This window comes from Coregonus lavaretus (assembly GCF_964263955.1).
Source record: "Coregonus lavaretus genome assembly, chromosome: 5".
NCBI classification, from domain to species: Eukaryota; Metazoa; Chordata; class Actinopteri; order Salmoniformes; family Salmonidae; genus Coregonus; species Coregonus lavaretus.
In genome coordinates this window covers 40,246,125-40,271,870 of record NC_139992.1, presented here as the reverse complement: position 1 = coordinate 40,271,870, position 25,746 = coordinate 40,246,125, and the positions used below count along the sequence as shown (strand labels likewise).

Sequence of the window (25,746 nt, the reverse complement as noted above, 5' to 3'; positions counted from 1 at the left end):
AAATAAATAAATAAAAATGGTGGACGCGCGGTTCTTTTGAAAGGGCTCTAAAGTTGATCAACAAATATTAAATATTTGGGTCACCTTCGTATTTTGTGAATCAACGCCTACAGTGATTGGAAATAATTTGGTGAGTGTAATAGCCACATATAGCATTTAATGTATGTCTGTGTTGAAACATTTTGGTAGCTGGCTAGCTAGCTAACGTTACAGTAATGGTGTATACAGTACTACTAGTAACGTTAGCGACTATATAAACCAAATATAATTTTCATCTGTGAACTTTAACGTTCTCTAGCTAGATAGCTAAATGTCAACCAATCTATTTTGTAGATAGCTACTGAATATAGTGTTAGCTTTTCAAAAAATCAAACTGATTCAAATCTGACATGATTTGATGATCTCTCATTTTAAGTGGAACCATGGACACAGTGGAGACTCGATTCGCCCATTTGTTGCAGCCTATCCGGGAGCTCACGAAAAACTGGGACATTGATGTGGCCTCGGAGTTGGCAGATTATCTGGAGGAGGTAGGAATGAGCCCGTGGCATGCATTATGGGGTAAATCATGGAAACAAAATAGACTTCAAGAACTGTATTAACAACATTGTTGTGTGTCAACACACAGCCTTGAATTAATCAATGGAGTCACCAACTGGTTTGAAAATCACACAGACTAAGGCTGGAGTAGACTGTTCAGAAAGCTTTTCCTCTTACACATTGATATACACTGCATTTACCACTGTCATATTGTCTCTATGGTCTGGCAGTTGGATGAGATGTGCATCTCCTTCGATGGGGGCAAAACCACTCTGAACTTTGCAGAGGCAGCGCTGCTTATCCAAGGCTCAGCATGCATTTACAGCAAGAAGGTGAGAAGTTGCTTGGTAGAAAAGAAGAACATCATAGGCTGGTTTCATATAATATTCCTGACTTGTTGTCCAAAAGTAACTGTGATCCAAGACAATTAATTTTATTTCAACTGTGGTATAACTACGATATTGGTATTGTTAGCACCTTGAGTTTTTGAAAAGCATGTTACAGATCAAATGTGTTATTATTAGTGTTTCCCCTAGGATTTGTTTCAGCAAAGTGGGGGTGTCGTGCTAGCGGGCGTGGCCAACGGCGCTGTCTCCGACCAACATTTTTTAGAGGCCCTCGAAATGGGGCGGAGAGAATTTTACAGTTTTAAAACTTGTTTCCTGCAATTCTACACATTTCTTGTCAAGGGGCTGACTGGCTGAGAGAGAAATTCAGTTTTAAAGCTAATATCCTCCAATTCTTCTACATTTTGCCATGGGGCTGAGAGAAATTGCAGTTTCAAAGCAAATTTCCTGCAATTCTACACATTTTGCCATGGCTTATGCCATGTTCCTATGCTATCTGAGTGACTCAAACGTTATAACAAAATCAATGGGGGCTCCATGCCATGACATTTTTAACGTTTTAGATTCTCCCCCAATGTCTAGTTTTTATTTTGGTGATTGTTAGTTCTCAAAGATGATCTTATTAAAAAATATATTGCGCCATGATCTTTTCTACATACTTTATATCTGGCATTAGTGGTTTAAGTATACACTGAAAAGTTTTTCCATCCCTCAAATTATTTTCAAAACAAAATCATATATCATTTTTTTATCGTATTTGTTGTGGAGCGGCAACGATTTAGCAGCCCGCTACTGCTAAATGAATATAAGGGAAACACTTTATTATAATGTATTATTGTTTGATTCAGGTGGAGCATCTGTACAACCTGGTGTACCAAACTCTGGACTACATCAACGACAGAAACAAGAAGTAAGTACAGTGCCTTCAGAAAGTATTCACACCCCTTGACTTTTTCCACATGTTGTTGTGTTATAGCCTGAATTTAAAATGTATTAAATTGAGATTTTGTATCACTGGCCTACACACAATACCCCATAACGTCAAAGTGGAATGTTTTTAGACATTTTTACAAATTAATAAGAAATTAAAAGCTGAAATGTCTTGAGTCAATAAGTATTCAACCCATTTGTTATGGCAAGCCTAAATAAGTTCAGGAGTAAAAATGTGCTTAACATGATTTTTGAATTACTACCTCATCTCTGTACCACACTCATACAATTATCTGTAAGGTCCCTCAGTCGAGCAGTGAATTTCAAACACAGGAAGACAGTGAAAAGAAGGAAGCCTGTACAAAATATAAATATTCCAAAACATGCATCCTGTTTGCAATAAGGCACTAAAGTAAAACTGCAAACAAATATGTCAAAGAAATTAACTTTATGTCTTGAATACAAAGCGTTGGCCTAGTTATAGTTGACAAAAATTGGCTTGAAAATCTATGGCAAGACCTGAAAATGGCTGTCTAGCAATGATCAACACCAACTTGATAATGCTTGAAGAATTTAAAAAAAGAATAATGTGAAAATATTGTACAATCCAGGTGTGCAAAGCTCTTAGAGACTTACCCAGAAAGACTCACAGCTGTAATCGCTGCCGAAGGAGATTCTAACATGTATTGACTCTGGGGTGTGAATACTTATGTAAATGAGATATTTCTGTATTTCATTTTCAAAAATGTCTAAAAACATGTTTTGACTTTGTCATTATGGGGTATTGTGTGTAGATGGGTGCGGGATAACCCCCCCAGATGTAATCAATTTTGAATTCTGGCTGTTGCACAACACAATGTGGAATAAGTCAAGGGGTATGAATACTTTCGGAAGGCACTGTACCCTGCCTCGCTCCCTGTGAACACACAGCACCACTCAAGCCACCAGTCTTTATGGTGCTCTACTTCCTCACTTCATTTCCCATTGATTTGTACCTGTCATTTACAGGAAAGATAAACGAGCAGTGACATCTGGAGAGGATGACCTGGATGGGGCCTCATCCAACAATGCTAATGATGACGGCGGGGTAAGAGAGTGGAGCTGGGGGCGGTGTCAGTTGGGCTAGGAAACCCTTGCCAAAGAGTGCCATAGGGTGTGTTTAGCAGGCTTTAGTTCCGGCCCAACACTGTTATCGCTGGATTTTACTGATGTTTGCTGTTTCTCCAGTTTGACTCCTTAGACCAGGATACAACAGATGTCTCACTGAAGTCAGAGATAAAGAATGAGACCAACATGGTGAGTGTCCCCCTCTGGAAACATTTAACCCTTTATAAATGCCCCTCCAGAATGTACAATATATTGATTGGTGTTTCAATCAGACTAACTGATTTGTGTGTGTGTGTGTGTCCAGGATTCTATCTGTGTAAATTATTGTCCTGTGTGTTCCTTAGAATGTGGACGTGGCCCCTCTTCCCCCTGAGTCTCTGATTCCTCCTGAGGCGTTTGAGAAACAGAAGCTGCTTCTCATCAGGTGGGTGCCAAGTCCACGGCCTAAACTGCCTTCAACATGATGAACTCTTCTGTAGAATAACTACCGTATTTTCCGCACTAGAAGGCGCACCGGAGTATAAGCCGCAGCAGCTAAATTGAATGATATTGAATGATGTGTACATATATAAGCCGCACTGGACTATAAGCCGCAGGTGTTTTAATGTTTAATTACCATATGTAAGGGTTCGTGCACAGAGGGGATTGTCGGGAAAGAGACAAACTGTCTCGCTCTCGTAATGTCTGTCTGTCTTGCTCTCGTTCTGTCTCTCGTTCTGTCTCTCGTACCACTCTCGGTTCCACTTTTACTTTTGCGCGCTACCTGTCTCACTCTTTTCCGGCCTCCAGCTTTTCCTGCTGGAGCCCGCCGCTTAAAGGTGGGGGGCGCGGACCGGTCATAGAGCCCATAGAGTTAAAGTTGGTGGACTGTAACCTGTAAAATCCATAGATTTAGGAGGTCTTCTAGTGGCCGTTAGCTGTAAAAATCCATAGATTAGCCGCACCGTTATATCGCATAGATTAGCCGCAGGGTCGAAAAATGGGAAAAAGGCGCGGCTTATAGTCCGAAAATTACGGTACGTAACAACTATGAAACATTTTAAGCCTTGCCATTTGTAGCTGCCTTACTTTTTGATGGAACTAATTTCTGTAGAGGGCTGTCATATCAATGTTTGTGTGTGCCCTGTGTGTATGTGCTGCAGTCTGAAGGGAGAGGTGCTGGGCAGCTGTAAGGACTTCAGGATGAACACGTTCACTCCGGACGCCCTCGGTATCATCCGCCTCTTCCTGGCCTCCTCTCAGTCCCACTTCCTCAGGGACGCCCTGTCTGACGCACCCCTGGCCCCAGTCACCCTGTTCGAGCACCAAGGTAGAGAGGCATATAGATATGGATACAGTATATCGACAGATGTAAATTACTGTGTCTAGGTCTATACACTACACAACTGTAGTCAAGCCAAAACAGCCAACTGATCAGAGAAAACGAATCATAGATTTGGTTTCTCTGTGAGTGGGCTGGGAGTGTTTGTGATGTGTTTAGCCTCCAACAATCTCAACAGAGCACTAAATCCCATACCATGTTGCCAGGACCAGCTCAAATGGAATATACGGTTCTTTAATGTATATTTCTAAGCTAAGGCTGGGTGCTGACATCCTTATTGTTGTTGTGTCCAGGTGATGCAGAGCTTGCAGCAGGGGATGCCGGGGCGGGCGTTGCCGGGGGGGATGGTGGTGATGCTGGTGCGGAGAACTTCCTGCCCCTGGAGGACAACGGGATGGAGATGGACCAGGGACCTGAGGAACATATTGACAGACACCGGGTAGGAACGTAGAAATCTCACACACACACACACACACACACAGGCATGCATACATACATACAGAGGAACCGTAGGTATCATACATGCCTAGTTCCATTACAGCTAGTAACCCCTTTTATGGGGCCTTGTGTTGAATTGTGTAAGATTTGTATCACCATGTGTTGGGTTGGGTTTATTTATGTCTTGTATCAGTGTGTTCTAACTTGTTCTCTCCCAGGCCCCCAGTGAAGGGAGGATGTTGAGGGAGAGGAAAGGAGTCCAGCAGCTCTCTGAGGAGGAGCAGGACAAACAGAGGATGGAGGAGGAGAGGGCTCAGACGGTACGGTTACCCATCACAACCACGATGGATAAACCACCACACATTTAGAGATGGAAAATAACTATTCTAATACGTTCGTTGTTTTTTGTCTTTGATGTGATGATTGTTGTGATGCAGGCAAACATATGGAGGTTACATGACCTTTATGATACAGTCGGAGAGGACAAGCCTCTGAAAACAGGTGAGAACCCTTTCCTATCGATAAGATTCTTACTCACTGAGAGTATCACAGTGTATTTTCTATGAGGGGGCCTGCCTGTGTTAAATGTGTGTGTTCTTTCGCCATAGGAAAATGTTATAAGGTTCCTCCAGGTCTTGATGATTCTGGGAAGAGGAAAAGGAAAGGCCCCTCTGCGCTGCAGGACTTCTGGACCTGGTACACTGGCACCTGTAAGTTGTGTGTTGGTGTGTCTATGAAGACTAAATAGGATGGTATATACCTGACAAATGCCTCCTCTTGTTGCAGATGACCCCCCTGAACCCAGGCTAAAGAATGGACCCACGTATACAGGTAATGGTGGATCTCATAACTAAATGTCAGGAGATAGAGGAGTTATCTTTTGGACCCGCGATTATATGGCGCTTACAGCAAGTGGTGTTTCTTTTACAGACTTGAACTACATCTATATGAGTAAAATGAAAGACAAGCTGAAGACCCGGAAAAGGATTCTTAGAAAAACGGTATGTGTGTACTGCTATGGGTCATGCTGCAAGGAGCATTTGTTGCTGTTTTTAGTGTTGAGTGTGTATGAGTATGTACTGAACATACAGCCTTTTGCCCTGACAGGGTGTGTTTGTGTCTGATGAGGAGCTGAGAAGGACGTACCTGCAACTGGACGAGAGAGAAGAGGAGGAGGAGTCAGAGGGCCTCAGACACCACGACCCGCTAGGCCTGCACGATGACCTCTCTGACAATGAACATGACCCTTTGACTGATGAAGCCCCGGCTGACTTCCTGAGTGGACAGGACTTCATACCAGGTAGACACTGTCCTGTCTGTCTTTCTATCTCTCAGACCACATCCACACCTGCTATTAACTGCACACATTTTAAGGCAAGGTGTAAACCGAGCCATCAGGTCTCGACTGTGTGTCTATGTCCATTGACTGACTGTAGAGTTAGACTAATGTATTAGTGTCACTCCACAATGATATGTTACTTGACAATAAAAAACACAGATTTAAAAAACACATTGTGGACCATTCAGAATGTTTTAAGACACTGTAGGCAATCATAGGCAAAGATAGTATGTTTACAATGTTTCTGTTGCTGCCAGGGGCAGACATGGACGGACTGAGTTACGAAGACCTGGTGAAGAAGAGTGTGGTACGTGTCTCAATGCACCAGTCTTTCTGGGTCATGTTCCAGCGAGGAATACTAGAGGGTTCTGTGTAGCTAGCCACTGATGTTCCTGATGTTCCCCCCACTTCTTTCATATTTCAGGAGCAGTTCCTGGTGAATTCCCAGGGTTATGCCCAGGAGACAGCGCTGTCGAAAAGAGTGAAGGAATGGGAGGACAAAATACGACCGGAGCTCACCTATCAGGTAAGATTCAATTACCGGTATATACTTTCCAGACATTTCGCTGTAGATTAACCAATTTTCATTGAAAAAATTGACAAAGGATCTATTCTAATCAAATATTATATTATCATTGTTCACCCTTTTGGTGATTTCTAGTGTGGCATGATGTGTGATCTGTTGGCTAAACCTCCTGACACTCCTGACCCCATGTCTCTGTAGGAGGAGCGTCCTACCTTTGACATCCATGACTATGGGGACAGGATCGTAGCAGCGTTGAGCAGTGTGGGCCAGAGGAGGACCTTCGCCTCTGTAGTCCATGGCATGGACAACTTCGAGGCCTGCAAGTACATGCTGGCTTCCCTTCAGCTGGTGAGTGTGTGTGTGTGTGATTGAATGAATTTAATACACCACAATCTAATCAACACCACAATCTAATCAAGTGTAATCAGCCACTGTCTGGAGTTTATAGTCTTGACAATGAACTGAACACTTGATATTTAGAGATACTTGATTTTATTGTATGACAAATTAGTTTGATAGCTTCTAGTACAATATGTATTTGTCTATAGTAACTCCATTACTCTACCATTAGGACACTGTGTTATCAGGTTGAGGTTATCATGCAATCTCCTCTCCAGGCCAATGACTACACAGTGGAGATCGACAGGAGTGAGGGTCTCGAGGAAAGCATTGACACCATGGGACTCACTCTGCTCAGCAAACACAGGGCCAACCAACGATTCAAGAATGCCCTTGCATCAGCAGCAACCTCAGACCCTATATGACCCAGACCCATTCATCTCCTGAACCTGATCATGTGTGTGTGAGCTCTTGCCTCCTACTCAGTGGGGACTACATTTTTACATTTTTAAAAATGTTTAGTCATTTAGCAGACGCTCTTATCCAGAACGACTTACAGTTAGTGAGTGCATACATTTTCATACTGGCCCCCCGTGGGAAACGATGCAAGCGCCATGCTCTACCAACTGAGCTACAGGGGACTTACACACCCGAACATTACTCTGAAACGTGGTACACACTCCTGTGTGTGACGCCACTTGTGCCTACCGGACCACTAGTACTGACCTGCTCTATCATCATGACCTGGCTGCACCCATTCTCTCGCTCACTCACGTACTTGCTCTTATTTAATTTAAACCTCCTGTCTATTGTTTGATCTTTGGTGTTTCTGTATGTCTGTGTATTCCTCTGGTTATCTCAAGAGAAAGAAGCTCTTTTTATCTCTTTCAACTGCATCTACACAAGATATTTACCAAATGTCGCACTCAGGGTGTGTTGGTAGTGTTAATTGACTAACCCTAAGAATATCACCCTTTTCCCAATGTTTGTCATGACATACGTTTTCTATATCAGATGAGAGAGCTTTTAAGAAAACCTTAATCCTTTTTCTACTTTCATTCAAGAGAATATAACCTAAATTGGGAAATTGTTTAACTGGTTTGTAAGGGAAAATACTTGTTTTACTCTGGCCAAAAATGTGTATAAAACAAAACATGAGCGTGTGGATTTTACTAAGATTATATGAAGACACTTTCAATATTGCAACACCTACTAATGACCAGGGCCCTTCACTAAAGACTAGTATAAAGATAATTTCATATCCAGGTAATTCTCAGTGTCAGACAAAAACAATTTATTGCACACACAGAATCAGCATAGCCTCGGTGAAGCGTCCATATTGTTGTGGTTCAGTCTGGTCTGGGAATAATTCAACACAGGGCCTCATTTCTGATGGAGGATTATTGTTATCTGGACTTTGGGTTCAGCCTAAATGTACCATACTATAGGTCTTTGATAGTCTTGTTGGCGTGGTTACAGTCATTCACTCAGGGAGTTTGACGTAGCTCTTCATATGGTTCCTGATGCTCTCAGCAATCTGCACGTCATCCTTCATCCTGTTGTAATAGTCCAGGAACAGTCCATCTGGGTTGACCAGGTAGATGAGGATGGTGTGGTCCACTATATAGTCCCCGTCCTCATCCTTAGGTCCAGCGCTGGCATACACCCTGTAGTCCTTCCCCGCCACCTTCACCTCCTCTGGGGTACCCGTCAGGCCGATCAGCCGGGGGTGGAAGTCCTTCACGTACCTCTCTAGGGCCGCCACGTCGTCTCGTTCCGGGTCGACCGTCACAAACAGCGGTTGGACCGGAGGGAGAGACGGGTCCTTGTCCAGAGTGCTGACCACAGCAGATATCTTATCCAGCTCATCGGGGCAAATGTCAGGGCAGTGGGTGAAGCCAAAGTAGAGGAGCACCCAGCTACCCAGGAAGTCTCTCTTGGTCCTGCGGTGCCCCCTGTGGTCAAGGAGGCTGAAGTCTCCCTGGCCCAGGGTCACCTTTTTCAACTGCTCTATACGCTGCATTCGGTGATTTTGCTGCTTCTCGTTATGCACGTACCACCAGGTGCCAAGCAGACCCCCGCCGAACAGCAGGGTGACCACCAGCCGTGTTTGCAGCCTGATATTGGCTGTGGAGGTGTTGGGTCCCTGGGAGAGGGCGGCCCTCTGGGTAAAGAGGGAGAGGGGGCCACGGGAACTCCCCAGTGTCTGCTGTGGGTGTGTAAAAGGCCCATACAGCCCTGTCCTATGTTTAGGGGTATGGTGTCCACAGACAGGTGCCTGTGAGGAGAGCCACGCCATCTGGAGGTGGTGTGTGGAGCCAGAAGTCTGTTGGACTGCTGAAGACTTCAAGGTGCATCTCAGGAGTCTCCCAGACGTAGCATGGAGGTCACCCCCTATGAAGGCTACAAGTCCCAGCATCCTTCTCTCCAGACACAGCATACTTCCCACAGCAAACCAACAGGAGGGGTGGAGAATAAAGGGGTCGTCACTAGTTACCACAGGCACAAAGTCTAAACTAAATCTATTTCTACAATTTCTCTTCTTAAAATGTGAGTGATAAACCTAACCTTACGCCTAACCAAAAAAATATTTTATGCATTTTTAAGATATAGCCAATTTTGACTTTGTGGCTATGGTAACTAAGGGAAACCAGAATAAAGTGAGAACGTAAGCAAGCTGTGTGTTCCCAAGGCATACTAGCCCATTCAGTCTAATAACACCACAGGATTTAGCTCTGTAATTGTCCTGACACTGTCAAACCATACCACAATCATCAGCAACACAGCACTACTACAAAGACAGTAGTCCTACTAGTAGGCTTCTCGAGCTAAACTGCATCATTCTCATGTCCAGCTTGAGTGGCTAGCTATCTAGCTAACAAGCTACCTGATTTAGATGCAGAAGTTTTTATGAGCAATGACGGAGGTCTTTGAAGTAGTCATGCTTTCATACAATATGCAGGTTCTTATAATATCCCATTATGATGGCAAAATGGATAACATAGCTAGGCTAGCTACCTCAACTTCCTGGCTGATGGTGCTGTTACATGACCACCGTCTTTTCATATATGTTTATTCGACAACCCCGATATGTAATAAATAAACAAAACAAAAACGACTATTATGAATAATACAACAATTGGTAAATGTGTCTGACAATTGTGTTGTTACAAAAGAGTTAGGACAGAAAAATGTTACATGTTGAAGTCACATCGGCAGATTCGTGTATATCTCTGTTTGCGTCCTAGACTTTCCACTAGGTTGTGCTGTTGTCTCTCCTACAAGCTGCAGAGTTCACCAGAGTTCAAATGTACATGAATTCCTCCAGTTTATCTTCTTTCTTTCACGTGTAGGTAATTTGTTGGTGCTGGATATCCAATGATTTCATCAGAATGTTCTGCATATTTACATACTTCCATGGTTCAAGAGATCATGAGAAAAGAACAATAGGTAAAAAACAACAAAAAAGCGTAGGCTCTGAAAAGGTATGTTCCATTCAATTTATCTTGCAACCTGCTCCCTCTCACCAATCTTGCTCCATCATTGGTCAGAGAATGAAGGCCTACAGAGCAATTTGGGTTTGGGGTAAATCCATCCCAATCAATAAACAACAGCATGTTTTTTTCTTTCTTACCCAGCCACATATGATAGATTTGATCTCTATGCAGTGGTGTAGCTTGTGATTTTGATGGGGAAATCATTGATTCACTTGAGCTCACTTCCAGTGTTTTTCCATCCTAATAGTAGTGATGCATTTTAATACCATGGTGTGTGTTTGTGTGTGCGTGTGGATGAGTCATATATATATATATATATAGTGGGGAGAACAAGTATTTGATACACTGCCGATTTTGCAGGTTTTCCTACTTACAAAGCATGTAGAGGTCTGTAATTTTTATCATAGGTACACTTCAACTGTGAGAGACGGAATCTAAAACAAAAATCCAGAAAATCACATTGTATGATTTTTAAGTAATTCATTAGCATTTTATTGCATGACATAAGTATTTGATACATCAGAAAAGCAGAACTTAATATTTGGTACAGAAACCTTTGTTTGCAATTACAGAGATCATACGTTTCCTGTAGGTCTTGACCAGGTTTGCACACACTGCAGCAGGGATTTTGGCCCACTCCTCCATACAGACCTTCTCCAGATCCTTCAGGTTTCGGGGCTGTCGCTGGGCAATACAGACTTTCAGCTCCCTCCAAAGATTTTCTATTGGGTTCAGGTCTGGAGACTGGCTAGGCCACTCCAGGACCTTGAGATGCTTCTTACGGAGTCACGCCTTAGTTGCCCTGGCTGTGTGTTTCGGGTCGTTGTCATGCTGGAAGACCCAGCCACGACCCATCTTCAATGCTCTTACTGAGGGAAGGAGGTTGTTGGCCAAGATCTCGCGATACATGGCCCCATCCATCCTCCCCTCAATACGGTGCAGTCGTCCTGTCCCCTTTGCAGAAAAGCATCCCCAGAGAATGATGTTTCCACCTCCATGCTTCACGGTTGGGATGGTGTTCTTGGGGTTGTACTCATCCTTCTTCTTCCTCCAAACACGGCGAGTGGAGTTTAGACCAAAAAGCTCTATTTTTGTCTCATCAGACCACATGACCTTCTCCCATTCCACCTCTGGATGATCCAGATGGTCATTGGCAAACTTCAGACGGGCCTGGACATGTGCTGGCTTGAGCAGGGGGACCTTGCGTGCGCTGCAGGATTTTAATCCATGACGGCGTAGTGTGTTACTAATTGTTTTCTTTGAGACTGTGATCCCAGCTCTCTTCAGGTCATTGACCAGGTCCTGCAGTGTAGTTCTGGGCTGATCCCTCACCTTCCTCGTGATCATTGATGCCCCACGAGGTGAGATCTTGCATGGAGCCCCAGACCGAGGGTGATTGACCGTCATCTTGAACTTCTTCCATTTTCTAATAATTGCGCCAACAGTTGTTGCCTTCTCACCAAGCTGCTTGCCTATTGTCCTGTAGCCCATCCCAGCATTGTGCAGGTCTACAATTTTATCCCTGATGTCCTTACACAGCTCTCTGGTCTTGGCCATTGTGGAGAGGTTGGAGTCTGTTTGATTGAGTGTGTGGACAGGTGTCTTTTATACAGGTAACGAGTTCAAACAGGTGCAGTTAATACAGGTAATGAGTGGAGAACAGGAGGGCTTCTTAAAGAAAAACTAACAGGTCTGTGAGAGCCGGAATTCTTACTGGTTGGTAGGTGATCAAATACTTATGTCATGCAATAAAATGCAAATGAATTACTTAAAAATCATACAATGTGATTTTCTGCATTTTTGTTTTAGATTCCGTCTCTCACAGTTGAAGTGTACCTATGATAACAATTACAGACCTCTACATGCTTTGTAAGTAGGAAAACCTGCAAAATCGGCAGTGTATCAAATACTTGTTCTCCCCACTGTATATATATATACAGTTGAAGTCGGAAGTTTACATACACTTAGGTTGGAGTCATTAAAACTTGTTTTTCAACCACTCCACAAATTTATTTTCTTCTGCCCACACATTTTCTATAGGATTGAGGTCAGGGCTTTGTGATGGCCACTCCAATACCTTGACTTTGTTGTCCTTAAGCCATTTTGCCACAACTTTGGAAGTATGCTTGGGGTCATTGTCCATTTGGAAGACCCATTTGCGACCAAGCTTTAACTTCCTGACTGATGTCTTGAGATGTTGCTTCAATATATCCACATAATTTTCCTTCCTCATGATGCCATCTATTTTGTGAAGTGCACCAGTCCCTCCTGCAGCATTTTTTATTTTTATTTTTTGATTTCACCTTTATTTAACCAGGTAAGCCAGTTGAGAACAGGTTCTCATTTACAACTGCGACCTGGCCAAGATAAAGCAAAGCAGTGCAATAAAAACAACACAGAGTTACATATGGGGTAAAAAACATAAAGTCAAAAATACAACAGAAAATATATATATACAGTGTGTGCAAATGTAGCAAGTTATGGAGGTAAGGCAATAAATAGGCTATAGTGCAAAATAATTACAATAGTATTAACACTGGAATGCTAGATGTGCAAGAGATTATGTGCAAATAGAGATACTGGGGTGCAAAAGAGCAAAATAAATAACAATATAGGGATGAGGTAGTTGGGTGGGCTAATTTCAGATGGGCTGTGTACAGGTGCAGTGATCGGTAAGGTGCTCTGACAACTGATGCTTAAAGTTATTGAGGGAGATAAGAGTCTCCAGCTTCAGAGATTTTTGCAATTCGTTCCAGTCATTGGCAGCAGAGAACTGGAAGGAATGGCGGCCAAAGGAGGTGTTGGCTTTGGGAATGACCAGTGAGATATACCTGCTGGAGCGCAGACTACGGGTGGGTGCTGCTATGGTGACCAATGAGCTAAGATAAGGCGGGGATTTGCCTAGCAGTGATTTATAGATGGCCTGGAGCCAGTGGGTTTGACGACGAACATGTAGTGAGGACCAGCCAACAAGAGCGTACAGGTCACAGTGGTGGGTAGTGTATGGGGCTTTGGAGACAAAACGGATGGCACTGTGATAGACTAGCATTGCACCCCCACAGCATGATGCTGCCACCCCCGTGCTTCATGGTTGGGATGGTGTTCTTTGGCTTGCAACCCTTCCCCTTTTTCCTCCAAACATAACGACGGCATGATGGCCAAACAGTTTTATTTTTGTTTCATCAGACCAGAGGACATTTCTCCAAAAGGTACGATCTTTGCCCCCATGTGCAGTTACAAACCATAATCTGGCTTTTTTATGGCGGTTTTGGAGCAGTGGCTTCTTCCTTGCTGAGCGGCCTTTCATGTTATGTCGATATAGGACTCATTTTACTGTGGATATAGATACTTTTGTACCTGTTTCCTCCAGCATCTTCACAAGGTCCTTTGCTGTTGTTCTGGGATTGATTTGCACTTTTCGCACCAAAGTACGTTCATCTCTAGGAGACAGAACACGTCTCCTTCCTGAGTGGTATGACGGCTGCGTGGTCCCATGGTGTTTATACTTGCGTACTATTGTTTGTACAGATGAACGTGGTACCTTCAGGCATTTGGAAATTGCTCCCAAGGATGAACCAGACTTGTGGAGGTCTACAATCCTTTTTCTGAGGTCTTGGCTGATTTATTTTCATTTTCCCATGATGTCAAGCGAAGAGGCACTGAGTTTGAAGGTAAGCCTTGAAATACATCCACAGGTACACCTCCAATTGACTCAAATGATGTCAATTAGGCTATCAGAAGCTTCTAAAGCCATGACATCATTTTCTGGAATTTTCCAAGCTGTTTAAAGGCACAGTCAACTTAGTGTATGTAAACTTCTGACCCACTGGAATTGTGATACAGTGAATTATAAGTGAAATAATCTGTCTGGAAACAATTGTTGGAAAAATTACTTGTGTCATGCACAAAGTAGATGTCCTAACCGACTTGCCGAAACTATAGTTTGTTAACAAGAAATGTGTGGAGTGGTTGAAAAACAAGTTTTAAATGACTCCAACCTAAGTGTATGTAAACTTCCGACTTCAACTGTATATACAGTACCAGTCAAAAGTTTGGACACACCTACTCATTCAAGGGCCTTTCTTTATTTTTTACTATTTTCTACATTGTAGAATAATAGTGAAGACATCAAAACTATGAAATAACACATATGGAATCATGTATTAACCAAAAAAGTTTTAAACAAATACAAATATATTTTAGATTTTAGATTCTTCAAAGTAGCCACCCTTTGCCTTCATGACAGCTTTGCACACTCTTGGCATTCTCTCAACCAGCTTCACCTGGAATGCGTTTCCAACAGTCTTGAAGGAGCTCCCACATATGCTGAGCACTTGTTGGCTGCTTTTCCTTCACTCTGCGGTCCAACTCATCCCAAACCATCTCAATTGGGTTGAGGTCGGGTGATTGTGGAGGCCAGGTCATCTGATGCAGCACTCCATCACTCTCCTTCTTGGTCAAATAGCCCTTACACAGCCTGGAGGTTTGTTGGGTCATTGCCCTGTTGAAAAACAAATTATAGTCCCACTAAGCCCAAACCAGATGGGATTTCGTATCGCTGCAGAATGCTGTGGTTGCCATGCTGGTTAAGTGTGCCTTGAATTCTAAATAAATCACAGACAGTGTCACCAGCAAAGCACCCCCACACCATAACACCTCCTCCTCCATGCTTTACGGTGGGAACTACACATGCAGAGATCATCTGTTTACCCACACCGCGTTTCACAAAGACACAGCGGTTGGAACCAAAAATCTCAAATTTGGACTCCAGACCAAAGGACACATTTCCACCAGTCTAATGTCCATTGCTCGTGTTTCTTGGCCAAAGCAAGTGTCTTCTTCATTTCTTTGCAGCAATTCCACCATGGAGGCCTGATTCACACAGTCCCCTCTGAACAGCTGATGTTGAGATGTGTCTGTGACTTGAACTCTGTGAAGCATTTATTTGGGCTGCAATTTCTGAGGCTGGTAACTCTAATGAACTTATTCTCTGCAGCAGAGGTAACTCTGAGTCTTCCATTCCTGTGGCAGTCCTCATGAGAGGCAGTTTCATCATAGCGCTTGATGGTTTTTGCGACTGCACTTGAAGAAACTTTCAAAGTTCTTGAAATGTTCTGTATTGACTGACCTTCATTTCTTAAAGTAATGATGGACTGTCATTTCTCTTTGCTTATTTGAGCTGTTCTTGCCATAATATGAACTTGGTATTTTACCAAATAGGGCTATCTTCTGTATAGCACCCCTTCCTTGTCACAACACAACTGATTGGCTCAAATGCATTAAGAAGGAAAGACATTCCACAAATTAACTTATAAGAAGGCACACCTGTTAATCTAAATGCATTCCAGGTGACTACCTCATGAAGCTGGTTGAGAGAATGCCAAGGGTGTGCAAAGCTGTCATCAAGGCAAAGGGTGGCTATTTAAAATGTATTTTGATTAGGTTAACACTTTTTTTGGTTACTACATGATTCCATATATGTTATTTCATAGTTTTGATGTATTCACTATTATTCTACAATGTAAAAATAAAGAGAAACCTTTGGTGTGTCCAAACCTTTGACTGGTACTGTATATACTGTCCATAATGTCTATACACACCATCATATACATTAACTGTATATTTATATTCCGGACACTGACATTGCTCGTTGTAATATTTATATTTTTCTTTATTTTTCTTTTTGGGATTTGCGTGTTTTGTTTTTTATTGTTAGATATTACTGCACTGTTGGAGATCAGAACATAAGCATTTCGTTACACCCGCGATAACATCTGCAAAATCCGTATGTGTATGCGACAATAACATTTTATTTTATTATTATAGAGTTACTCTCTCACCACCTCACTGAGCTCTGGTCACTAAACTCAGCTCTGGCCCATATTCTCGCTCGCTCTCGCTCTCTCTCTCTCGCTCTCTCCCTCACACCAGTTCTCAATCTGTTCCTCTCTCTCTCTTTTCTCGCTCTATCTTGTGATATCTGGCTAAGGCTGTTTTTCATCTCTTTCTTTTCCCGTCTCTTTCTCAAATTGAAACTAATTTAGATATGTTTACCAATGTAGTAGTGGTGCATGTAGTGCATAATACAATGTAGGCCTTATGGTAAGATGCATTGTGTTGTTCTACTGTAATAAGTGCAAATGTAAATGCCCCCAAGCAGTACCCAGGCTATAGTAACTAGATACGTTTGATGTAAATTGTGTCTGAGTCTGCTGATGAATAAAAAGTAGTGTGGTAGGGTTAATTTGAGTTAAGCAAAGCTGGGTTGTGTAGTCTCTAATGTTTAGTGTTTTGATATTAAGATTTTAGGCAATTACTGGGCTTATGTTAACGTTTTGTTATGAAGTCATTTCTTGTTATAAGAGGTAGGCATGCATAGGCAATATGTGGTGTAGCTGCATAGCTGTAATGCAATGAATGTGGTGATTATTATGCTGCACTGTTATTAGTGTGCTGGTTTAAATGTTAATGTTATTCAGGGCGCTCTGCCTTGGTCTCCGGGGTGGAAACACACACACACACACACACACACAGACACACACACACACACAGACAAACACACACACACACACAAACACACACACACACACACACACACACACTAATGAGCCCTGTCAGATCCAGAACTATGACTATGATTAGAGGAAATCAGATCAATGAACAAAAGCAGCCCAGACTGCCACTAGAGCATCAAACACCCTAACATAGATCAGACAAACTACAGCTGTGAGGACCAGTGTTAGCCCAGACCAAACACAATGTGTATGTGTGTATCTGCTGTCTGCTAGCCAGGTAAAAACAGTTTAGTAAAATAAATTCACCCTAATCCCCCGCCCACACATACCCTCCCACTACAGCTCTGCACTCAACAGACATCTCTTATCTAACTGTCTCTGGTTGTTTTCAACAGCTCAGATCATTGACATGTTATTGCTGTATTTAGTGATATTACAGTGCTTTGGAGACTTTTTGTGACATTCAAGGGAAAAATGTACCTCTTAATGTCCTGTGAGCTCACCATCAGGAAACAGGGTGTGTGGCAGTATTACATGTAAACACCACTGGAATCGTCTGTTCTGTTATAGTTTGGAAAATGAAGTCAGATCTGGTTTTTAGAAGTCAATGTAGGTGCCAGTGTGTGTGTGCGTGCGTGCCGTGTGTGTTCTGGCCCTGCTGTGGTGACAGTAGTAGGCAGGCTCCCTATTCCTGAGCACTGTGGTCACTGAGGAACAAGAACAGTAATTACATCTCTGTTCCTTTCCTCTCCTCTCAATCTCTCTCTCCCTCTCTCTGTCAACACTATCCCTCACTCAACCACCTCATCTCTCTCACTTTCTTTCTCCTTCCCTCTTTCTGTCAGTAACTACTCCTTGCCTCCCCATTTTTCTTCTTAATTTCCTAAATTTTTCTCTCCCACTATCTTTGTTTCGTTCTCTTTCATTGACTCTCTCTCTCTCTCTCTCTCTCTCTCCTTCCATCTCTCTCTCTCTCCTTCCATCTCTCTCTCTCTCCTTCCATCTCTCTCTCTCTCTCTCCTTCCATCTCTCTCTCTCTCTCCTTCCATCTCTCTCTCTCTCTCTCCTTCCATCTCTCTCTCTCTCTCTCTCTCTCTCTCTCTCTCCTTCCATCTCTCTCTCTCTCTCTCTCTCTCTCTCTCTCCTTCCATCTCTCTCTCTCTCTCTCTCTCTCTCTCTCTCTCTCTCTCCCTTCCATCTCTCTCTCTCTCTCTCTTCTCTCTCCTCTCCTCTCTCTCTCCTTCCATCTCTCTCTCTCTCTCTCTCTCTCTCTCTCTCTCTCTCTCTCTCTCTCTCTCTCTCTCTCTCTTCTTCCATCTCTCTCTCTCTCTCTCTCTCTCTCTCTCTCTCTCTCTCTATGGTTTCCATGTTTAATTAATATGCTGAGCAGACTACAGGGCCGCAGTGTCCAGGTTATATCACAGTCTGTGTCACACTCCCTTTGGGCTAAACTTGCTAACCATATTAGCCTATTGCCCATTTAGGCCTATCTTCAAATGTTTGGCAAAGGTTTTATTTGATCGCACAAATATACATATTAACAATATGTGCATGCTTTTGGGAAAAAATATCAGGCAGACACTCAAAAGTTAAACAACAAGTAACTCATATTTAGCTCTAAATGAAACTAATTAGAAAAAATCAAATTCAAAGTAATTTCAGTGCCTTGGGTGCATCATGCTTTAGGCTGAGTGCTCAATTCTTGCAGCTGGAGGACACCTGCGGTTCGCCCCGACCCTCCCTGCTCCTCTTACAGGACTTGGACAGCTGGGAGCAGAGGTCCTGCTGATTCTCTCCATATGGCTCTGGTAGGAGTGGTGGGTGTGAGGGTCATGGCTCTGGTGAAGGTGTCTCTCACCAGAGAAGCCAGGCCGCATCACCTCTCTCCCCCGGTGCCTCTCAACATGGCCTGGAGTAGCAGCTGTAGGGGTCAGGGCGCCTCTCCTTTCTCCAGCTCCGGGTGTGGCCAGGTTCGCTGCTTCTCCCTCTGGAGGAAGAGGAGGAGACAGCAAGAGGGACACTGGCCTTCTGAGGGGCCTCCATGTTGGGCTCCCACACGTCCACAAGCACGTAAGACTGGTTGTCCTTCAGCTTCAGGCAGTCTTTGGCAGACTGGTCCCTTGGTCTAGAGAGGACGGAGGGAGGACATCCAGGCTTCAGGCATCTCGCCACACCTGAAGGCCAAGATGACCTCCTCTCGTTCTTCACAACGTGGACAGATGTGGGCAGCAAGCCAGGGCGAATCGGGATGTTTTCTGTGTTTTCAAAATAAGACAGACTAAAACTATTGGGCGAAATATATATTTTTAAATATTGACTTGACTTTTTAATGTAAAAAAGCGCGGTTTGTGTTATGAAGTTTAGGGTGTCTTTTTGGATGAAAAAGCAAATTTGAGCATTCTGTTTGGTTCTGTTTCCCGGGATATACACTGTAAAAATTCTAGAATATCACAGGACTTTATTTGTGATGTTATCGCCACATCTTTCTATTTTCAGCAGAAATAGAATTGTTGCGTCAGCGTTTCTAGGTGTAACAATGAATGAAGATTATGATACTTTAGCCTACAGTAGGTAGTCTAGAGATTAGAAGCGTTGGGCCAATAACCGAAAGGTCGCTTGTTCAAATCCCTGAACCGACTAGGTGAGACATTTGTCGATGTGCCCTTGAGCAAGGCACTTAACCCTAATTGCTCCAGGGTCGCCGTCAATAATGGCTGATCCTTGGCTCTGACCCCACTCTCCAAGGGTGTCTCAGGAGGAGTTGGGATATGCAAAAAAATACATTTCCAATTCGCACTTGTACATGTGTAAAATAGGAGAACTGTAATCACCCACCTAATTACCTTATCTTGATTATTATTAGATTGCCAGGATTAGGCCTATAATGTAATGCAGTTAAGTTGTTTGTGCGTTCAAATAATATTCCTTTCATCATTAATCATTATGTGTGCTACAACTTTGAGTTACTCAATGGCCATTCATGCTAATGCAGTAGAGCCTATAGGACAGGGTTGTTCTGCTCTGTAAAAGGTATGTGTGAGAAGTGTGTGTAGTTTGGTTTGTGTTGACTCGCTTACCCTCAATAAGGAGAGTGAGCTAATACTCTTTGGGGGGACATGGGAAGGGAATACCACTCTCTAGCCACACGCACGCACACTATAAGCATAAGCATCCATAATTCTCATAAGTGGTTATATTATAATACTCTGTATAATGTTTTATGGATCATGAACTATAATGACTTATAAGACTGTACAGTTAAAACACACATTAGGCCAACCAAATATTTTCTATGTTTTGTCACTGCTTTAACCTCCTTAGGCACAATAATATTCCCTCACCTCACTATGGTACTAAGGCATATTGATATGGATATATAATATGGAAATGGTGTTGTAATACGATTTCTGTTGATCCCAACTCTGGCCCAGCTGTGTCTAACAAGGTCACAATGTGTTTCCAGCAGAGTGCTCTGCCTTGCGCCCAGGGCAACCATGCTCCATCTGGGAATACCCAGTTTCACTCTCTCCCATGCTTACTGGGGCACCTGACTGTAAACTGTTGCCCATGTTTTGAGATGGAGCAAATTTTTCAGCTGCTCCTATGGCTGGTTGGAAAGAGGAAACAAAAAAAACTATGAGTGGATATGCCTTTTTTATGGTGTTAATGTTTTCTCCTTTTTACCAAATGGACTTGCACATTGTGTAAGCCTGGAGTGTTTGTGTGTGTGTGTGAGAGTGAACGCCATCTCCACTCTGGCTTAATGGCAATGAACACACTCCATTTTCCTGCCGGTTTAAAGATCCAGTCTTAGCCCACAGCGATGTTAGGGCATGGATGAGAGGAGAGACGGGCAGATCCTGTCTTAGCCCACAGCGAGGTTAGGGCATGGATGAGAGGAGAGACGGGCAGATCCTGCCTTAGCCCACAGCGAGGTTAGGGCATGGATGAGAGGAGAGACGGGCAGATCCTGTCTTAGCCCATAGCGAGGTTAGGGCATGGATGAGAGGAGAGATGGGCAGATCCTGTCTTAGCCCACAGCGAGGTTAGGGCATGGATGAGAGGAGAGACGGGTAGATCCTGTCTTAGCCCATAGCGAGGTTAGGGCATGGATGAGAGGAGAGACGGGCAGATCCTGTCTTAGCCCACAGCGAGATTAGGGCATGGATGAGAGGAGAGACGGGCAGATCCTGTCTTAGCCCACTGCGAGGTTAGGGCATGGATGAGAGGAGAGACGGGCAGATCCTGTCTTAGCCCATAGCGAGGTTAGGGCATGGATGAGAGGAGAGACGGGCAGATCCTGTCTTAGCCCACAGCGAGATTAGGGCAGTGATTAGTGATGAGACTGGGAGATCCAGTCTTAGCCCACAGCAAGGTTAGGCTAGTTTTCACAGCCTGCTTGTCGTCTTGTCTTTTATACCAGTGTGTGTTTATGTTAGTTTGTTTGTGTGTGTGTGTGTGTGTTTGTGGGTTGGTGGGAAGAGGAGAGATTCTGGAGAGAGTTGTTGGAGAGAGCAAAACACAGGGCCCTCCATGGCGTGGTTATCAAGTGTGTGTGTATGTGTGTGTGTGTGTTTGTTTGTGCATCCATGAGTGTTCATAGACTGTACATCCCGAATTACAGTGCATTCGAAAAGTATTCAGACCCCTTCACTTTTCCTAATTTTGTTACGTTACAGCCTTAAATTTTCCTCATCAATCTACACACAATACCCCATAATGAGAAAGCAAAAACAGGTTTTTAGAAATGTTTGCTAATTTATACAGTACCAGTCAAAGGTTTGGACACACCTACTCATTCCAGGGTTTTTCTTTATTTTGACCATTTTCTACATTGATGAAATAACACATATGGAAACATGTAGTAACCAAAAAAGTGTTAAACAAATCAAAATATATTTTATATTTGAGATTCTTCAAATAGCCACCCTTTGCCTTGATGACAGCTTTGCACACTCTTGGGATTCTCTCAACCAGCTTCACCTGGAATGCTTTTCCAACAGTCTTGAAGGAGCTCCCACATATGCTGAGCACATGTTGGCTGCTTTTCCTTCACTCTGCAGTCCGACTCATCCCAAACCATCTCAATTGGGTTGAGTTTGAGGGATTGTGGAGGCCAGGTCATCTGATGCAGCACTCCATCACTCTCCTTCTTGGTAAAATAGCCCTTACACAGCCTGGAGGTGTGTTGGGTCATTGTCCTGTTGAAAAACAAATGATAATCCCACTAAGCCCAAACCAGATGGGATGGCATATCACTGCTGAATGCTGTGGCAGCCATGCTGGTTAAGTGTGCCTTGAATTCTAAATAAATCACAGACAGTGTCACCAGCAAAGCACCCAACACCATAACACCTCCTTCTCCATGCTTTACGATGGGAAATACACATGCAGAGATCATCCGTTCACCCACACTATGTCTCACAAAGCCACGGCGGATGGAACCAAAAATCTCCAATTTGGACTCCAGACCAAAGGACACATTTCCACCGGTGTAATGTCCATTCCTCGTGTTTCTTGGCCCAAGTAAGTCTCTCTTCTTATTGGTGTCCTTTAGTAGTGGTTTCTTTGCAGCAATTCAACCATGAAGGCCTGAGTCACACAGTCTCCTTTAAACAGTTGATGTTGAGATGTGTCTGTTACTTGAACTCTGTGAAGCATTTATTTGGGCTGCAATATCTGAGGCTGGTAACTCTAATGAACTTATCCTCTGCAGCAGAGGTAACTCTGGGTCCTCCATTCCTGTGGCGGTCCTCATGAGAGCCAGTTTCATCATAGTGCTTGATGGTTTTTGCGACTGCACTTGAAGAAACTTTCAAAGTTCTTGAAATGTTCCGTATTGACTGACCTTCATGTCATAAAGTAATGATGGACTGTTGTTTCTCTTTGCTTATTTGAGCTGTTCTTGCCATAATTTGAACTTGGTCTTTTACCAAATAGGGCTATCTTCTATATACCACCCCTACCTTGGCACAACACAACTGATTGGCTCAAACGCATTAAGAAGGAAATAAATTCCTAAAATTAACTTTTAAGAAGGTACACCTGTTAATTGAAATGCATTCCAGGTGACTACCTCATGAAGCTGGTTGAGAGAATGCCAAGAGTGTGCAAAGCTGTCATCAAGGCAAATGGTGGCTATTGAAAGAATCTCAAATATTGGTTGCTACATGATTCCATATGTGTTATTTCATAGTTTTGATGTCTTCACTATTATTTTACAATGTAATAAATAGTAAAAATAAAGACAAACCCTTGAATGGGTAGGTGTGTCCAAACTTTTGACTGGTAGTGTATAAAAAATAAATAAAAAAAAACACACTTTATTTACGTAAGTATTTAGACCCTTTGCTATGGGACTTGAAATTGAGCTCAGGTGCATCCTGTTTCCATTGATCATCCTTGAGATGTTTCTACAACTTGATTGGAGTCCACCTGTGGTAAATTAAATTGATTGGACATGATTTTGAAAGGCACACTCCTGTCTATGTTAGGTCCCACAGTTGACAGTGCATGTCAGAGCAAAAACCAAGCCATGAGGTCAAAGGAATTGTCCATAGAGCGCCGAGACAGGATTGTGTCGAGGCACAGATCTGGGGAAGGGTACCAAAAAATGTCTGCAACATTGAAGGTCCCCAAGAACACAGTGGCCTCCATCATTCTTAAATGGAAGAAGTTTGGAACCACCAAGACACTTCCTAGAGCTGGCCGCCCGGCCAAACTGAGCAATCAGGGGAGAAGGGCCTTGATCAGGGAGGTGACCAAGAACCCGATGGTCACTCTGACAGAGCTCCAGAGTTCCTCTGTGGCGATTGGAGAATCTTCCAGAAGGACAACCATCTCTGCAGCACTCCACCAATCAGGCCTTTATGGTAGAGTGGCCAGACGGAAGCCACTCCTCAGTAAAAGGCACATGACAGGCCGCTTGGAGTTTGCCAAAAGGCACCTAAAGGACTCAGACCATGAGAAACAAGATTCTCTGGTCTGATGAAACCAAGATTGAACTCTTTGGCCTGAATGCCAAGCGTCACGTCTGGAGGAAACCTGGCACCATCCCTACGGTGAAGCATGGGGGTGGCAACATCATGCTGTGGTAATGTTTTTCAGCAGCAGGGACTGGGAGACTAGTCAGGATCGAGGGAAAGATGAATAGAGCAAAGTACAGAAAGATCCTTGATGAAAACCTGTTCCAGAGCGCTCAGGACTCAGACTGGGGCGAAGGTTCACCTTCCAACAGGACAACGACTCTAAGCACACAGCCAAGACAATGAAGGAGTGGCTTTGGGACAAGTCTCTGAATGTCCTTGAGTGGCCCAGCCAGAGCCCGGACTTGAACCTGATTGAACATCTCAGAAGAGACTTGGAAATAGCTGTGCAGCGACGCTCCCCATCCAACCTGACAGAGCTTGAGAAGATCTGCAGAGAAGAATGGGAGAAACTTCCCAAATACAGGTGTGCCAAGCTTGTAGCGTCATACCCAAGAAGACTCTAGGCTGTAATCGCTGCCAAAGGTGCTTCAACAACGTTACTGAATAAAGGGTCTGAATACTTATGTAAATATGATTTTTCCGTTTGTCATGTTTTTGCTTTGTCATTATGGGGTATTGTGTGTAGATTAATGAGGGGAAAAAACTGTGGAAAAAGTCAAGGGGTCTGAAGACTTTCCAAATGCACTGTACCTCCTGATGATGGTAGCATGGCATTCATAGCATCTCCCATAGGATAGCACACAGCAGAAACCTCCACTACTTGCGGCACAGTGGTGGGAGCAATAGCTATATGTGTTGCTAGTTTATGCAATTTGTAATAATGTCATGAGAATTTCTATCTCTAATACTATAATTCCCAGAGGTTGTAAGACTCTAGTTAATTAAGAATTAAACAAATTATCCAGTCTGTAAGAAATCAGCCATTTTTTTATTCATGAGAGCTCTGGTGCTCAAAACACACAGTCTTTTTATATACCTTCACACAAAGGAACTTTGCTCCGCCCACCTTTAGGCGGCCTGTAACTTTCCACAGTATAGTTTTCAGCAGTTTCTAAGTCCCCTCTTACTATGGTATGTTGGCCTCCAACACAGTTTCTACCCATATTCCCTGTTAGTGGTTTTATTGTCTTATAATTCTAATACAGTTTTGGGGTGAAATCCTTTAGTCATTACCTTAAAAATACAAATTCATCTATCAAATAATGCTGGGTATACTCTCTTCCTTTCACTCAGTAGTGTTCTCTCTCTCTCTCTCTGGTCCTCTGAAAGCCTGCCTTATATAACTTCTGCTGCAGTGTTGCACAGGGATGCACAGCAGCTCAGTCACACTCACTCACAGTAGTCAGGTTCACTGATTCACCATCTGATCCTCTCACTCAACCCATAGAGAGAAAACCCACAGGGCAGAGGATACCAGTGTTCTGGTAAAGATGAAAAATCCTTCAAAGTCAACTTTGAACTTTGTAGTCTTTCCTGAAACATTCAGTGATTGGCTAGTAAGGACCATCTATTAAAAACCCCTTCAACAGGCAACATTAAACAAATAAAGATGAGGTTTGACTGTTAAGAATATTTCACTTTTTGTTGTTGTTTTGTTTATAGCTTGAACAATTTTCATCTAGCCTATTTCATGTGATGCGATCCAGTGGACTTGGTTGCCTAGCAACCACTCCACCTCGAGTCGTGTGATGCTTCGTCGTAGTTCCATTTTTATAACGAGAGGCCTGCTTGTTGTGAGTCATTGTGTATTACGGACTGTTACTCAGTTTGTTACTTCATGGCCTTTGTGCTCAGAATGACAACATGTCAAAGCTGAGAGCACGTAATGAATAGTTACATCTGTTGAGAATAATCAGCA

General features: G+C 43.3%; 2 protein-coding genes across 2 annotated transcripts; one reads left to right on the top strand and one right to left on the bottom strand.

Annotated features, from left to right (window-relative positions):
- Nucleotides 1-8,052, top strand: LOC311129176 (condensin-2 complex subunit H2-like). Its single transcript, XM_084161489.1, has 19 exons — nt 1-130; nt 416-530; nt 771-872; nt 1,736-1,797; nt 2,826-2,904; nt 3,045-3,113; nt 3,269-3,348; nt 4,067-4,233; nt 4,539-4,684; nt 4,902-5,003; nt 5,121-5,184; nt 5,292-5,393; nt 5,470-5,514; nt 5,614-5,684; nt 5,791-5,983; nt 6,280-6,329; nt 6,447-6,548; nt 6,747-6,896; nt 7,166-8,052. Exons 2-19 carry the CDS (start codon nt 423-425, stop codon nt 7,310-7,312), a joined length of 1,839 nt encoding a protein of 612 aa, XP_084017615.1. The 5' UTR covers nt 1-130; nt 416-422; the 3' UTR covers nt 7,313-8,052.
- Nucleotides 7,166-9,916, bottom strand: LOC311129177 (protein SCO2 homolog, mitochondrial-like). Its single transcript, XM_084161490.1, has 2 exons — nt 9,775-9,916; nt 7,166-9,328 (listed from the first exon to the last, which is right to left on the bottom strand). The coding sequence occupies exon 2, from the start codon at nt 9,325-9,327 to the stop codon at nt 8,371-8,373; it is 957 nt and encodes a 318-aa protein (XP_084017616.1). The 5' UTR covers nt 9,328; nt 9,775-9,916; the 3' UTR covers nt 7,166-8,370.
- Between the last annotated feature and the right edge of the window lie 15,830 nt (nt 9,917-25,746).